General features: G+C 42.1%; 1 protein-coding gene across 1 annotated transcript in view; it reads left to right on the forward strand.

The window, feature by feature from the left end:
* LOC138737386 (dynein axonemal heavy chain 8-like) overlaps positions 1–13,977 on the forward strand; it is a 446,335-nt gene that overhangs the window by 64,144 nt on the left and 368,214 nt on the right. The window contains exon 4 of the mRNA XM_069888133.1: positions 11,452–11,586. Coding sequence (XP_069744234.1) covers positions 11,452–11,586 — 135 coding nt within the window. The remainder of the gene's footprint in view (positions 1–11,451; positions 11,587–13,977) is intronic.

Below are 13,977 nucleotides of genomic sequence, written 5' to 3' on the forward strand. Positions count from 1 at the left end.
TCTGACTCACTGCTAATGTATGTGCGCGTTGGCAGCCTCCAAGATGCTGCCCAAAAGATGGCTGCCCCCATGGTTTGCATGTGGTTGCTGGTGGATGTCGATCCTGGCCATTGGGTTTGGGCCCATGCCGTGCTGTTTTCCGTGACCTGAAGTGGGGCCAGAAATTATGTGGTCTAAGATGGCAATGGTTGCTATTTGCACGCGATGCTGCAAGGGGAAGGTCTGGACCTACATACCTTTGAGTAGTGTCATTTTTTTTTCTTCAGGTGGAATAGGTCGCATTTCTGGGATTGCCATTCTTCTATAGGTGCTTGGTAATAGTGGCTACTGTTTGGGACCCCACATCCCAAGATGGCATTACCCAAACTCCCCATGTGGTGGCCATGTTGCCAGTGGAGTAAACTTCTGCATTCTGTTGGGGCTTGGCGAAATTGGCCACTTCCTGCAGGGTCCAATCGCTTTTCTCCAGGAGCATCTTTCTGATATGATCAGACCTGAGACTGGCCACAGGTGTCTCTGATCATCACCTCCTGGTAGATGACTGCCGTAATGTTGGTGCAGCCACACGGTCTCTCCAGTTCCTGCAAAGTTTGAATGTATAAGTCACTGGACTCACCAGGTGCTTGTCGACGGCTGCCCAGGAGGTATCTGGCATAGATTACGTTCTTTGGGGAAAGATACTGCTTTTGCAGGAGACCCATAGAGGCTGAGTAAGTCTCGCAATCTCTAAACATCTGGAAAACGCGATGACTGACCTGTGCAAACAGCAGGTCTCTCTATCAACCTCTTCCTGAATTTTGTGTTGCCTCATGAAGGCGTTCAGCGCCACTGATCGAATTTTGCAAAGGCCTCTGCATCCTTGGGATTAGTATCCAACTTCTCTGATCAAATCGCCTTATCTATGGCACATAGTTGTAGTGATTAAATTGTAGCACTATCAATTAGACCCAACAGACCTGAAGTCAAGATTAATAGTGTGATGGAATATTTGGGAAGGTTTTTGGGAGATAAATTGGGAAAAGTAGAGAAGGTTACATATATAAACACACTTTAAAACAGATACTTTTTGAAATACTGAAGAATTCATATTCATTGATGACAGAAATTCTGGAGAATGCTATGGAGATTTCACAAGTGGCTGTTAATTGAAATGAATTAATGGACTATTGTCATTAAAGCCACAGCAAGAGACAGGCTATCTCCTAATAGCTCTTCACAGAAAGGTCATTGAGAGGTTATTGTTTACCTAAAACAATAGATTAACAAAAAGGCAAACTCCTATTGTTTGCTGGAGAAGGTCAGGGGTTTTGCAAGTGCGAGAGAGACAGACCTACTGCCTGGCAGTTTGAGTCCCAGAGAAAGAGAGAAAGAGAGAGAGAGAGAGAGACAGAAGGGAGTTTTGGATTGTGTACGATACAGAAAGCTGTAACAAGCCAGGAGAAGCTTGATGGAACTGAAACAGGAGCTCCAGAGTGGCGGATGGCTGGAAGTGCTATCTCTTGGAATAAGTGGAACAGAAAGGAACTCTGTGGTAGCATGAAAGAAAGAGGTTATCATCTGGAGAACCCTAATGGGGCAAGTTTCATCAGCAAGACATTAACATGACTAATGGTGGTACCTCAGTTGTGGAAATCCTGGAACCACACATCTCTATCTGCAAACCTACAAGAACCTTCCTCAGCAGTAACCATTTACCTTTTGAGCACCAATGCCTGGTGAACTTTATATATGTTAGATTCTGTGCACAGTGTAAGAATTGCCTGCAACCAATGAACTTGGAAGAATGAGAAGTGAGATTGAACCAATAACATTTCTTAAATTTTCACACATATTACATACACATGCGCTTAGAATTAGAATGGGGTTAAGTTGGGTTAGTTAAGTTAATTGTGATAAGTTAAAGTATGATTCTGTTTTCATGTTTAAAGATAATTAAAAACAACTTTTGTTTAAACAACCATTTGTCATGGTCAATATCTATTGCTGCTGGGTTTTGGGGTCCTTAGGGCTCGTAACATTTTATGGAGGCTCATCCTTTAGGATTTGAACATTGCAGTTTTATGATTTATTTGTTGATTGGGGTTTTTTGCAAGCTATTGTGTCTTGAATTTTTGCAAGTTTTTTTTGCATGCTAACTTAAAGGTTGTGCCTGGAAAAACAGCAGCAATGGATGTTGATAAATTTTTGTCACAACTATAAGCTGCGGAGCTGAAGAGCAAGAGAAAAGAGGAACTGATGGTTATTTCCAAGGCATTAAAACTGACTGAAGTTAAACATTGGATGAGGAAAGTACAAATACAGAGCATTATAGGGAAATATTATATAGATGACGGTAGATTTGTTGAGAAAGACTTAGATTTTCCAGAGGATAGATCTGGTGAGTTGCAAGTGGAATTGGAGAAATTGAGGGTGCAAGAGGAAAGAGAGAAACATAATTTTGAGACAACAATATCAGGCAGAACAAGCTGCAAAGCAAAGAGGAGGCTGAAAAACAGGAAATATCAGGCAGAGGAAGCTGAAAAACAGGAGATATCAGTTAGACTTAGCTGAAAGACAGAAAATATGACGGAAAAGTATGAAAGGGAAATACAGTTTCAATGAAAGAGGATGAAAATTGAGTGGTAGGAAAGTAGGAGAATTGAGGCTTTTGGCTAGCAGAGAGATAAATCTAGTTCCTCCTTTTGATGAGGGAGATATAGATACCTATTTTCAGCTTTTTGAAAAGGTTGCTGAGAGCTCAAGATGGCCAAAAGAAAAGTGGTCTTTAATACTGCAAAGTGTATTGAAGGGAAAAGCACGAATTGCATAGTCTAGCTTGACTGCACAGCAAGTGGCAAATTATGATACTGTTAAACAAGCAGCATTGAAAGCTTATGAGTTGGTTCCAGAAGTGTATAGACAAAAATTAGGAGTTTGGTGAAAATATGGAATCAGTCTTATATGGATTTTGCTCTGAAGAAATCAGTAAAGTTTTTACTGGTGGTGTGCTTCAAAAGGAATAAATAATGATTTTGACAGATTGAGAGAATTAATATTAATCGAGGAAATTAAAAGCTGTGTCCCAAAGGAGATTAAATTATACCCGGATAAGAGAGACGTGGGGATGTGGCGACAAACAGCTGGATTAGCAGATGAACTTGTCTCTTCAGAGGATTTTTATGGAGCAGGATAGTAATCTGGAGAGAGTGTAAAGAGAAAAGATGAAGTTAAGGTTGGAAAGGACAGAATCTCTGGATTTGAATGTCATTTTTGTAAGAAACCTGGTCATGTTATTGCAAATTGTCTCGTATTGAAAAAGAAAATAGAAAAGAAGGTTTTACCAGAAGCATGTATTCAAACAGTTGATTTAGGCAGAGCAGATGTTCCAAACCTGATAAGGGTGTCATGGGTGTTTTCAAACCTTTTGTTTCAGTAAAAGAGGGATAATCACAGGTTCCAGTTAAAATTCTTAGAGATACTGTGCTGCACAGTCATTATTGGTACAAGATGTTTTAACTGTGGATCAAAGGACTGACACAGGGGAGACAACTTTAATTAAAGGTGTTGGAGGTGAGGTGGAGTCAATATCGCTTCACCATATAGTGCTAAATTCAGAGTTAGTTAAAGGACCTGTTGTGGTAGGAGTAATTTCAAAGTTACTCATGCAGGTGGTCTCATTTTTATTAGGGAATGATTTGGCAGAGGATAAAATTGGGTCCGTTTTGAGATTAACAAGTAGGCCTAGGAAAGATGAAGTGGAAGAGAATTGTGAGATATATCCTGCATGTGCATTAACGAGGTCAGTGTCTAAGAAATTATTGAGAGGTGAAGAAGATCCAGTTGACAGAGATTTGCCCAGTGCTTCTGAAATGGTTTTGAAAGAGCAAGGTAATAGTTGAGAGTAAGGATTTCTCTTTGTCAAGGAGAGTTAATTCGGCAACAGAGAGCAGATACAACTTTTGTTGACTTAACAGACAAAGCAGTAACTGAACAGGAGATGGTCGGACTCTGGCTTTACCTTACCCTTAATTTAGTCTATGTGTTGTCTGAGTCCAGCGTGTTCGTTGAATGAAGTGATAGGAGAAGGTATTCGGTTCAACAATCAGTTTATTATACAGGACAAGAATAAAACTTAACAGAGCTCTGGGTCAGTCATTAGTTCATAGGTCACCTGCACAGTGAGCTATTCCCCAAGACTGACCCCTATTGTCCAGTCTGCTCAGTTTATATAGCTACAATTTACCATACAGAACAAAAGTTGGCTTCCTTTGCTAGATTTTTACATAAAGTATATCACCAGCAATTTCCTTATCAACAGTTTATCTCGGGTGTAGACCTCTTATCTTAAATCTTCCAGATCAGACCATCCTATTGTTTTGACCAGAAATCAATTCCTGCCCCAGATATTTCCAATCATCGTTCTGTTCCTGTCTGGCCAATGTCTTCTGTTCTCCTTAACACCTCCTCATGCCTTAATCTTCTTCCTAGACTGGCTTTCCATTCCCTTTGTTTCTTACAGGATACTCTTTGTTCTGGTCTGACCTGTGTCTCCTGTGCTACTCAACACCTCCTTCAGTTTGAGCAGAATCGTTTCATCCATTTCCTCTCCCTTGTATTTTGGGAGCAGACAATTCTCCCCCTACTGGACTCAGCCAACTTTCCTCCATGCTGTGATTGCCACTTAATTACATTACTCTTTTCCCTAACCATGAAGTAAATATAAAATTGTTACATAGTCATATATATTGTAAACATGAAGTAAATATAAGATTATTAAATAGTCATATATTCCATGATGTTTTAACTCTTAGATTCCAACAAGATTAAAGAAATGGCTTGTGGTTATTACTTGAAGGATGAATTGTTGAAACCTTATTCTGAGGATAAGGGTAATGGAGAACAATCTGTATCAGAGGTGTTAGCTGTTGACAGGGTTGACGAAATATTGGATCATAAGATTATGGAAATAAAATCTTGTGACGGTAACCTTAAAGAACCATGGTTCCTGTGCGCCTGTCTAACTCAGCAATTTTGGAAAATTTGGAGGAAAAGTTAGGCCATCTTAAGTCACAAGAACAGATGCAGTTGAAAGAATTAATTTTAAAATATACAAATTTGTTCCCTGATGTGCCATGAAGGACATAAATGATTTACCATGATGTGGATGTTGGGGAAGCAATTCCCATTAAACAACACCCATACAGAATAAACATTCAGAAAAGTAAAATCATGGATCAGGTGATGATATATATATGTTGAGAAATTATATTAGACCTTCAAACTCAGATTAGAGTTCTCCTTGTATTCTGGTAACTTAACCAGATGGAACTGTTAGGTTTTATACAGATTACAAGAAGGTTAATTCAATAACTAAAACAGATGCTTATCCTAATCCGAGATTAGATGACTGTATTGATAAAATTGGCAAAGCTAAATTTCTTACTAAGTTGGATTTGTTGAAGGGTTACTGGTGTGTGCCTTTAACTGAGAGACGAAGGATTATTTCGGCTTTTGTTACTCCATCCAGTTTATATGAGTACTTTTGGCATGAAAAATGCCCCTGCAACATTTCAAAGGATGATTAATTTGGTAATTCAAGGGTTAAGACATACAGATGCTTATATTGATGACTTGGTCACAAATAGTAACACATTGGGAAAAACATTTGAAGGAATTGGACAAATTGTTTGCAAGATTATCCAAAGGAAACCTGACTGTTAACTCAGCGAAGAGTGAATTTACAAATGCCACTGTGACATACTTGGATCATGTCGTTGGTCATGGCAAAGTTGCACCTATTCAAACAAAAATGAATGCAATTTCTGTGTTTCCTATCCCAATAACAAGAAGGCAGTGAGAAGGTTTTTTAGGAATGGCAGGATATTATAGGAAGTTTTGCAGGAATTTTGCTGAGGTTGCTCTTCCTTTAACCAATCTTTTGAAGAAAGAGGAGAAATTTGTGTGGACTAAAGAGTGTCAGACAGCTTTAGAAAATTTAAAGGATATGCTATGTCTTAAAACCCTGTGTTAAAACCTCCTGATTTTGATAAACCTTTTTCTGTAGCAGTGTTTGCGAGTGAGGGAGCAGCAGTTTCAGTTTTATTGCAAAAACATAGTGAAATTGACCATCCAGTTGTCTACTTTTCAAAAATATTCAATGTTCATCAAAGGAATTATTCCACTATTGAAAAAGAACTGTTGTCTTTTGTGTTTGCTCTGCAAAATTTTGATGTATATCTCAGTACCTCTCAAGAACCAATTTTGGTATTTAGTGACCACAATTTCTGGTGTTTTTGATTAAAATGAAGAACAAGAACAGAAGATTGTTAAACTGGAGTTTGATATTACAAGAATGTAATCTACAAATTATTTATATCAGAGGTTCAAATAATATTATAGCAGATTGTTTGTCAAGTTGTTAAAATTGATCATGTATAAAAATGCTCTCAACATTGTTACTTTATTATAACGTATATATTGTGAATTGTTATACCATACTGCAATCCACTGAAGAGGTACTGGGCTTCTCCTCCAGGAAAAACAAGGACTGGTTTGACGAAAACAGCCAGGAAATCCAGGAGCTGCTGGCAAAGAAGCGAGCTGCCCACCAGGCTCACCTTACAAAGCCGTCCTGTCCAGAGAAGAAACAAGCCTTCCGTCGCGCATGCAGCCATCTTCAGCGCAAACTCCAGGAGATCCAAAATGAGTGGTGGACTAGCCTCGCCAAACGAACACAGCTCAGCGCGGACATTGGCGACTTCAGGGGTTTCTACGAGGCTCTAAAGGCTGTGTACGGCCCCTCACCCCAAGTCCAAAGCCCGCTGCGCAGCTCAGACGGCAAAGTCCTCCTCAGCGACAAGATCTCCATCCTCAACCGATGGTCAGAACACTTCCAATCTCTTTTCAGTACCAACCGCTCAGTCCAAGATTCCGCCCTGCTCCAGCTCCCTCAACAGCCCCTAAGGCTAGAGCTGGATGAGGTTCCCACCCTGGATGAGACATATAAGGCAATCGAACAACTGAAAAGTGGCAAAGCAGCAGGTATGGATGGAATCCCCCCAGAAGTCTGGAAGGCTGGCGGCAAAACTCTGCATGCCAAACTGCATGAGTTTTTCAAGCTTTGTTGGGACCAAGGTAAACTGCCTCAGGATCTTCGTGATGCCACCATCATCACCCTGTACAAAAACAAAGGCGAGAAATCAGACTGCTCAAACTACAGGGGAATCACGTTGCTCTCCATTGCAGGCAAAATCTTCGCTAGGATTCTACTAAATAGAATAATACCTAGTGTCGCTGAGAATATTCTCCCAGAATCACAGTGCGGCTTTCGCGCAAACAGAGGAACCACTGACATGGTCTTTGCCCTCAGACAGCTCCAAGAAAAGTGCAGAGAACAAAACAAAGGACTCTACATCACCTTTGTTGACCTCACCAAAGCCTTCGACACCGTGAGCAGGAAAGGGCTTTGGCAAATACTAGAGCGCATCGGATGTCCCCCAAAGTTCCTCAACATGATTATCCAACTGCACGAAAACCAACAAGGTCGGGTCAGATACAGCAATGAGCTCTCTGAACCCTTCTCCATTAACAATGGCGTGAAGCAAGGCTGTGTTCTCGCACCAACCCTCTTTTCAATCTTCTTCAGCATGATGCTGAACCAAGCCATGAAAGACCCCAACAATGAAGACGCTGTTTACATCCGGTACCGCACGGATGGCAGTCTCTTCAATCTGAAGCGCCTGCAAGCTCACACCAAGACACAAGAGAAACTTGTCCGTGAACTACTCTTTGCAGATGATGCCGCTTTAGTTGCCCATTCAGAGCCAGCTCTTCAGCGCTTGACGTCCTGCTTTGCGGAAACTGCCAAAATGTTTGGCCTGGAAGTCAGCCTGAAGAAAACTGAGGTCCTCCATCAGCCAGCTCCCCACCATGACTACCAGCCCCCCCACATCTCCATCGGGCACACAAAACTCAAAACGGTCAACCAGTTTACCTATCTCGGCTGCACCATTTCATCAGATGCAAGGATCGACAATGAGATAGACAACAGACTCGCCAAGGCAAATAGCGCCTTTGGAAGACTACACAAAAGAGTCTGGAAAAACAACCAACTGAAAAACCTCACAAAGATAAGCGTATACAGAGCCGTTGTCATACCCACACTCCTGTTCGGCTCCGAATCATGGGTCCTCTACCGGCACCACCTACGGCTCCTAGAACGCTTCCACCAGCGTTGTCTCCGCTCCATCCTCAACATCCATTGGAGCGCTCACACCCCTAACGTCGAGGTACTCGAGATGGCAGAGGTCGACAGCATCGAGTCCACGCTGCTGAAGATCCAGCTGCGCTGGATGGGTCACGTCTCCAGAATGGAGGACCATCGCCTTCCCAAGATCGTATTATATGGCGAGCTCTCCACTGGCCACCGTGACAGAGGTGCACCAAAGAAAAGGTACAAGGACTGCCTAAAGAAATCTCTTGGTGCCTGCCACATTGACCACCGCCAGTGGGCTGATAACGCCTCAAACCGTGCATCTTGGCGCCTCACAGTTTGGCGGGCAGCAGCCTCCTTTGAAGAAGACCGCAGAGCCCACCTCACTGACAAAAGGCAAAGGAGGAAAAACCCAACACCCAACCCCAACCAACCAATTTTCCCTTGCAACCGCTGCAATCGTGTCTGCCTGTCCCGCATCGGACTGGTCAGCCACAAACGAGCCTGCAGCTGACGTGGACTTTTTACCCCCTCCATAAATCTTCGTCCGCGAAGCCAAGCCAAAGAAAGATATTTGTAGTGGTTTTAAAGACAGTTTAGTTATTATGGAATTTTAACTCAGAGTTAAAATTCCTTTAAAGAAAGGGAGGTGGGTGTAATGGATAAATATTGGGAGGAATTTGGTAAGATTAGGGTGGGTTACATACAGCACGGCAGGGGCCCGAACATGATAGCCAGGATTGATATCACTTCCGGCAGAAACCGCATGTGAACCATGGGGGAAGCCATTTTCGGGGCGGACATCTTGGAGGCCGCCAACGCACACACAGTAGCAGTGAGTCAGACAATGAACTGACACTGGCATCCATCATTCTGGATCAGTGCAGCCCACATCAATTAACAAGGTCTACCATGGACATTGAGGTAAATGGCTGCATTACAAGCTGCTTGTTCAACACGGGAAGCACCAAAATCATCATACACCCATGTACTGTGCAGCACGACACTATTCCCTCACAGTGACCCCAGTCCAGTGTAAAATCTTGTTGGCTTCTGAGTCCCATTCGACCGAAACCTCAGGAAGCTGCACGATTACAGTATCGGGCGGGTCAACCAGTACAATGACTGTAATACAGTGTTCCACCATAAACTCCAAGGAACAGAAGCTCTCTTTACTACAGAATTGTGGATGTGTAGAGGAGGGTGGTATTTCCTGGTCCTCCTGAAGTCTAAAATCATTCTTCGTCTTGTCCACATTGAGATTCAGGTTGTTACTCTCGCACCATTTCACGAGATTTTTACCTTTTCTCTGTAGTGCGATTCATTGTTGATGAGGCTAACTCCTGCAAACTTGCTGACACTGTTGAGCTGGATCTGGTGATGCAGCCAAGGGTCAGTCCTGTGAGCTGTGCTAGTGCTCAGCATGATGGTACTCGACGTTCTGCTACTGACCCGGATAGACACTGGTCTTTCCGTAGGGAAGTCCAGGATCCAGAAACAGAGAGGGGTGTTGAGTCCCATTCAGGACTCCACCGTCTCTTTCTTTACTGTTCCAACATGCGCCTAGATTTCCTGCAAATAAGTTCAGGAAGGTTTAACTATTATGCAGTCTATTTCTTATTTTGACATATCCAGTGAGAGAAGGAGATGTCTACAGATAGAGTGATTGTAGTAAATACATAGAGAAATGGTAGAGAAACTCAGCTGGTCTTGAAGAAAGGCTCAGGCCTGTTGGTAATATATCTTTACCTCCTATGGATGCTGCAAGACAGGCCGAGAACCTCCAGCATTTCAATATGTTTTTATATCTGATGAGATCACGGTCTTTCAAGCTCCAATCTGTATGTGCTTTTGTTCCTGGTTCCTTATCCTCTTGTAGATGAAGCCCTTGAGTTCCAGAATCCTGTGGTTCAAAGCATCTATGTCCAATTGATCAGTGAAAATCTGGGATGTAGCTCCTTTCACTGTCCTCCCTTTGCAAGCCCACGCAGTTGTGTATTGGCAGTCCCCAGGTTATGAATATCCGACTTAGGAACGGACTACACAAGGCTTCAGCGGTTCGTCAGCTTAAGAAAGGAGAATGCTGTTGTTGCCCGACAATTCATAGTTAGAGTTACCCCAATCAAATATCAGAGAAAGAGAGATTTCAGAGCACCGAGAGGAATAGGGCTTCGTTGTAAGTGAAGAGAAAGGAAGCGGTGTGGATCGTGGAGCAGCATGTGGGAGCATTTTGCCTACCTGGCATTGATAGCAGTGTCGGGCTGCAATCACTGGTCGTGAATAAACCAATCTATAAAGTGTGGCCTCGTTCAACATCGGCTGGATGCCTGCCGCCAGCATTTGGCATTTTGTCTGAGGATCGGTGCTGAAATCATGCAGGACTTCTGGAGGATGCAACCTCGGTATGCCATTTAATGTTGTGATGCCATTAAGTATACACCTCGATTATAAAAGAACAATGAATGTGCCCTATTTACCACTTCGAGGAAAGCAAATAAAGCTGTTCAAAAATTGCCTATTTTAACAGACATTAAAATACATTTATACTATATACTGTATTAAGACAAAGAATCGACTAACTGACACTAAATAAGAACCATATGTACCTGTTCTGACTTGCCTACAAATTTGAATTAAAGACAGAGTTAGCAATGGATTTTGTTTGTAACCCAGGGACTGCCTGTATTTCCTTGGAAATGGACCTTTAAGCTACCTCTTATGCTAGGCAATACTGCGGGCTCACGAGTCTGTCATCACTTGGCAGATCCGCCCGGGCACACGAGTCAGGGCTGGCCGAGCTCGTCATTGAACCGGCGCCATCTTGCGAATGCGCGATCGGCGCCGGTGTAATACTTAACCAAGCAGGAGTCCTCTGAGGCTTGGGAGCTCCAATCGATGACTCCGTGGCTTCAACTTGGTAGGTAGGCCTCAATTCTTCAACACTTTTATAAGGTAATTTCTTTTGCAATTGAGCTTTTGATTTCTTCACGTTTGTTGCCCTATTCCAAAGTCTGTAAATACTATTTTTAACCACTTTTACAAGTTTTAAAATCAGGTATTTATAAGTGTAACTGGGGGAAGGTGGAACGACACGTCTTCCCTCTACGCCATCTTGCCACGCATGCCCCCGCACTTATAATATTGAATGAGGATGATATTCTAACTCAAAATCCCAATATAAATTACATAATGTGGCTGTCTTGCTCCAACTTGGGAGTTAATGAATTTTTACTCAATTATGCTTCATGTATAACTTTTAGGGAAGGTACAGAGAAGCAAGGGAGAACAGGAAAAGGAAGTTCGATCAGGCTTATCAGTATATCATGGAAATCTTGGCCAGGTGTTTGAAAATGGAAAAGACTGATGTGGAAGAATTTGTTTTGGATTCTCTTTCTGTAAGTCATGTTTACTTGTACTTTTAAATAATTTCAATATATTTGTTGACCTTTTGGGAATTTTTTGAATATGCATCTTCCCAATTTATTGTTATTTGGCTTGTAATTTATTTAAATTTAAAGCTTGTAATTGGCAACTTTCCCATTCGTGCTTATGGAAGTTATTGCAATTCATTATCATGAACAATTCCATTTGGGTTGACCTGAACAAAAGGAAGAATGTTTGCATGTTCACAGAATAATTACAGCACAGAAGGAGGCCACTTGGCTTATGAAATCTGTATTATATAAAATCAGAAAATGTAGGAAACACAAAGATCATCAGAAACACCTGGACATAATAAATCTTAAAACTACATGTTTTTCTCATTTTTCAAGTTCATTTTAAAATCTGAAACATTAGGTCTATTTTTAAGGATTGTTGTTATAGTTTTGTTAATGGACAATCCAATCTCACAAACATCATTGAGATTTTTAGGAAATAACTAGACACCAATCCCTGTGGCATAGGCCTCCAGTCTGAGTAACAACCCTCTGTTTCCTACCATCAAGTCAATAATGACGCCATAGTGGTAGATTGGGTGTCAAGTAATAATGATACAGAATTAGATTGAGAACCTGCTGGCATCATGCCAAAATATAATCTCCAAGACACAATAAGAAAGGAGATGATCATTGACTTCAGGAGAAGGGACAGAGATCACACTTTTTTGTCCTCAGCGGCATGGTTAGCGGGACAGCACGGTTAGTGCAAAGCTATTACAGTGCTAGCAACCTGGGTTTGAATCCGGCGCTGACTGTAAGGAGTTTGTATGTTCTCCCCACGTCTACGTGTGTTTCTTTAAGGTGCTCTGGTTTTTGCTTGCCCTTTAAAAATGTATGGGGGTTGTGGATTAATTGGTGTATTTGGGGAGTACAGGCTTGTGGGCTGGAAGGGCCTGTAACTGCTGTACATCTAAATTAAAAAAAAATTAATAATGGTACTGAAGTCGAAAGAGTAGATAATTTCAAATTCTTCGGAGTAAATATCTCCAATAACTTGACTTGGGGCAACTATGTTGATGTGATGTTCAGAAATGTGTGCCAATGCCTCTACTTACTCAGAAAGTGAAATACATTTGGCATGTCCCCCTGTTCCTCAACATCATTAACAAGTACACCCTGGAAAGCATACTTGCTGGATGCATTACAGCATGGTATAGGAGCTGCCCTGCTCAAGTCTGAAGAAACTACAGAAAGTTGTTAATACAGTTCAACATAATGCAAACTTCCCTCTATTTCCTTTTTTGAATATTTTATTTAGTGTTCCAGGTTCGGACTCAACAGTTTACAAGTTTGTCATCAACAATAATTACAAATATGTATCATTTATAACTTATCCTTATCCAATCTATACGTTTTCGATTGAGTCCAAACCTGATATCCCTTCCCCTCTTTCCCTCTCCCTGCTCCATTCTCTGGACATCAGAAATTCAGCACATAAACAACCACAAATGAAAATTTAAGACATTAAAAGATTCACAACATGGGAATAAATCATATCGGGGAGTTATGGGTCTGGCCTGGTCAAGCGGTCAGAGATCAGGCCGATTTTCTTGTTTTTTTCCTGGCTGGGCTGAGGCGGACCTCTCGTGGGGAAGGATTGGGGAAAGCCGGACCCTGAGGCAAAGTTTTCACAACCATGCTCCTATATGGTTCTGGTACGGCTGCCAAATTTTTTGGAAGGTGCCGTACCTTACCCTCAGGTTATAGGTAATTTTCTCCAAGGGAACACAAGCTTGCATTTTCTTGCTCCATTGCACAATACTCAGTCAAGGGTTGGACTTCCAGGAAACTGCTATGTACTTCCTGTCCACTGCTAATGCGATAATTACAAATTGAATTTGGAATTTGGACAACTTCATTGTAAGTCTTATGTCCATAATGTTGCCCAGCAGAAACAACTCAGGATCCTGTGGGAATTCCTGACCTATAATTTTCCCTAGGACTTTGTCTAGCTCTGGCCAGAAGGGCCTCACCTTGCTACATGTCCAGGTTGTGTGCACAAAAGTTCCTGGCGCAATGCCACATCTAAAGCACTGGTCCGACCAGTTCCAGCTTAGAATTTGCGGTGTCAGATACAGCTGGTGCAAGAAATTATACTGCACCAACTTGTACCTCCATTTGCCCCATCTTGTCAATAACATCTTGCAGGGAGGGCTCTGAGCCCCCCTGCTTGCTTTTCTTTAGCAGAGTTCTCTTTCTGAGTCTCCCCACTCCACAGGACCTGTCTTCATCGCTGGAGTCTTGCTCTTGTAGATTTCTGGACCCCCCGCTGCTGCAGCTGCCGGTATTAGAGATCTCTTCTAGAGCAGCGCTGCACCTGCCAGCTGGTCTGTTTGCTTCAATCCC

This window comes from Narcine bancroftii, chromosome 6 (genome assembly GCF_036971445.1).
Source record: "Narcine bancroftii isolate sNarBan1 chromosome 6, sNarBan1.hap1, whole genome shotgun sequence".
NCBI lineage: Eukaryota > Metazoa > Chordata > Chondrichthyes > Torpediniformes > Narcinidae > Narcine > Narcine bancroftii.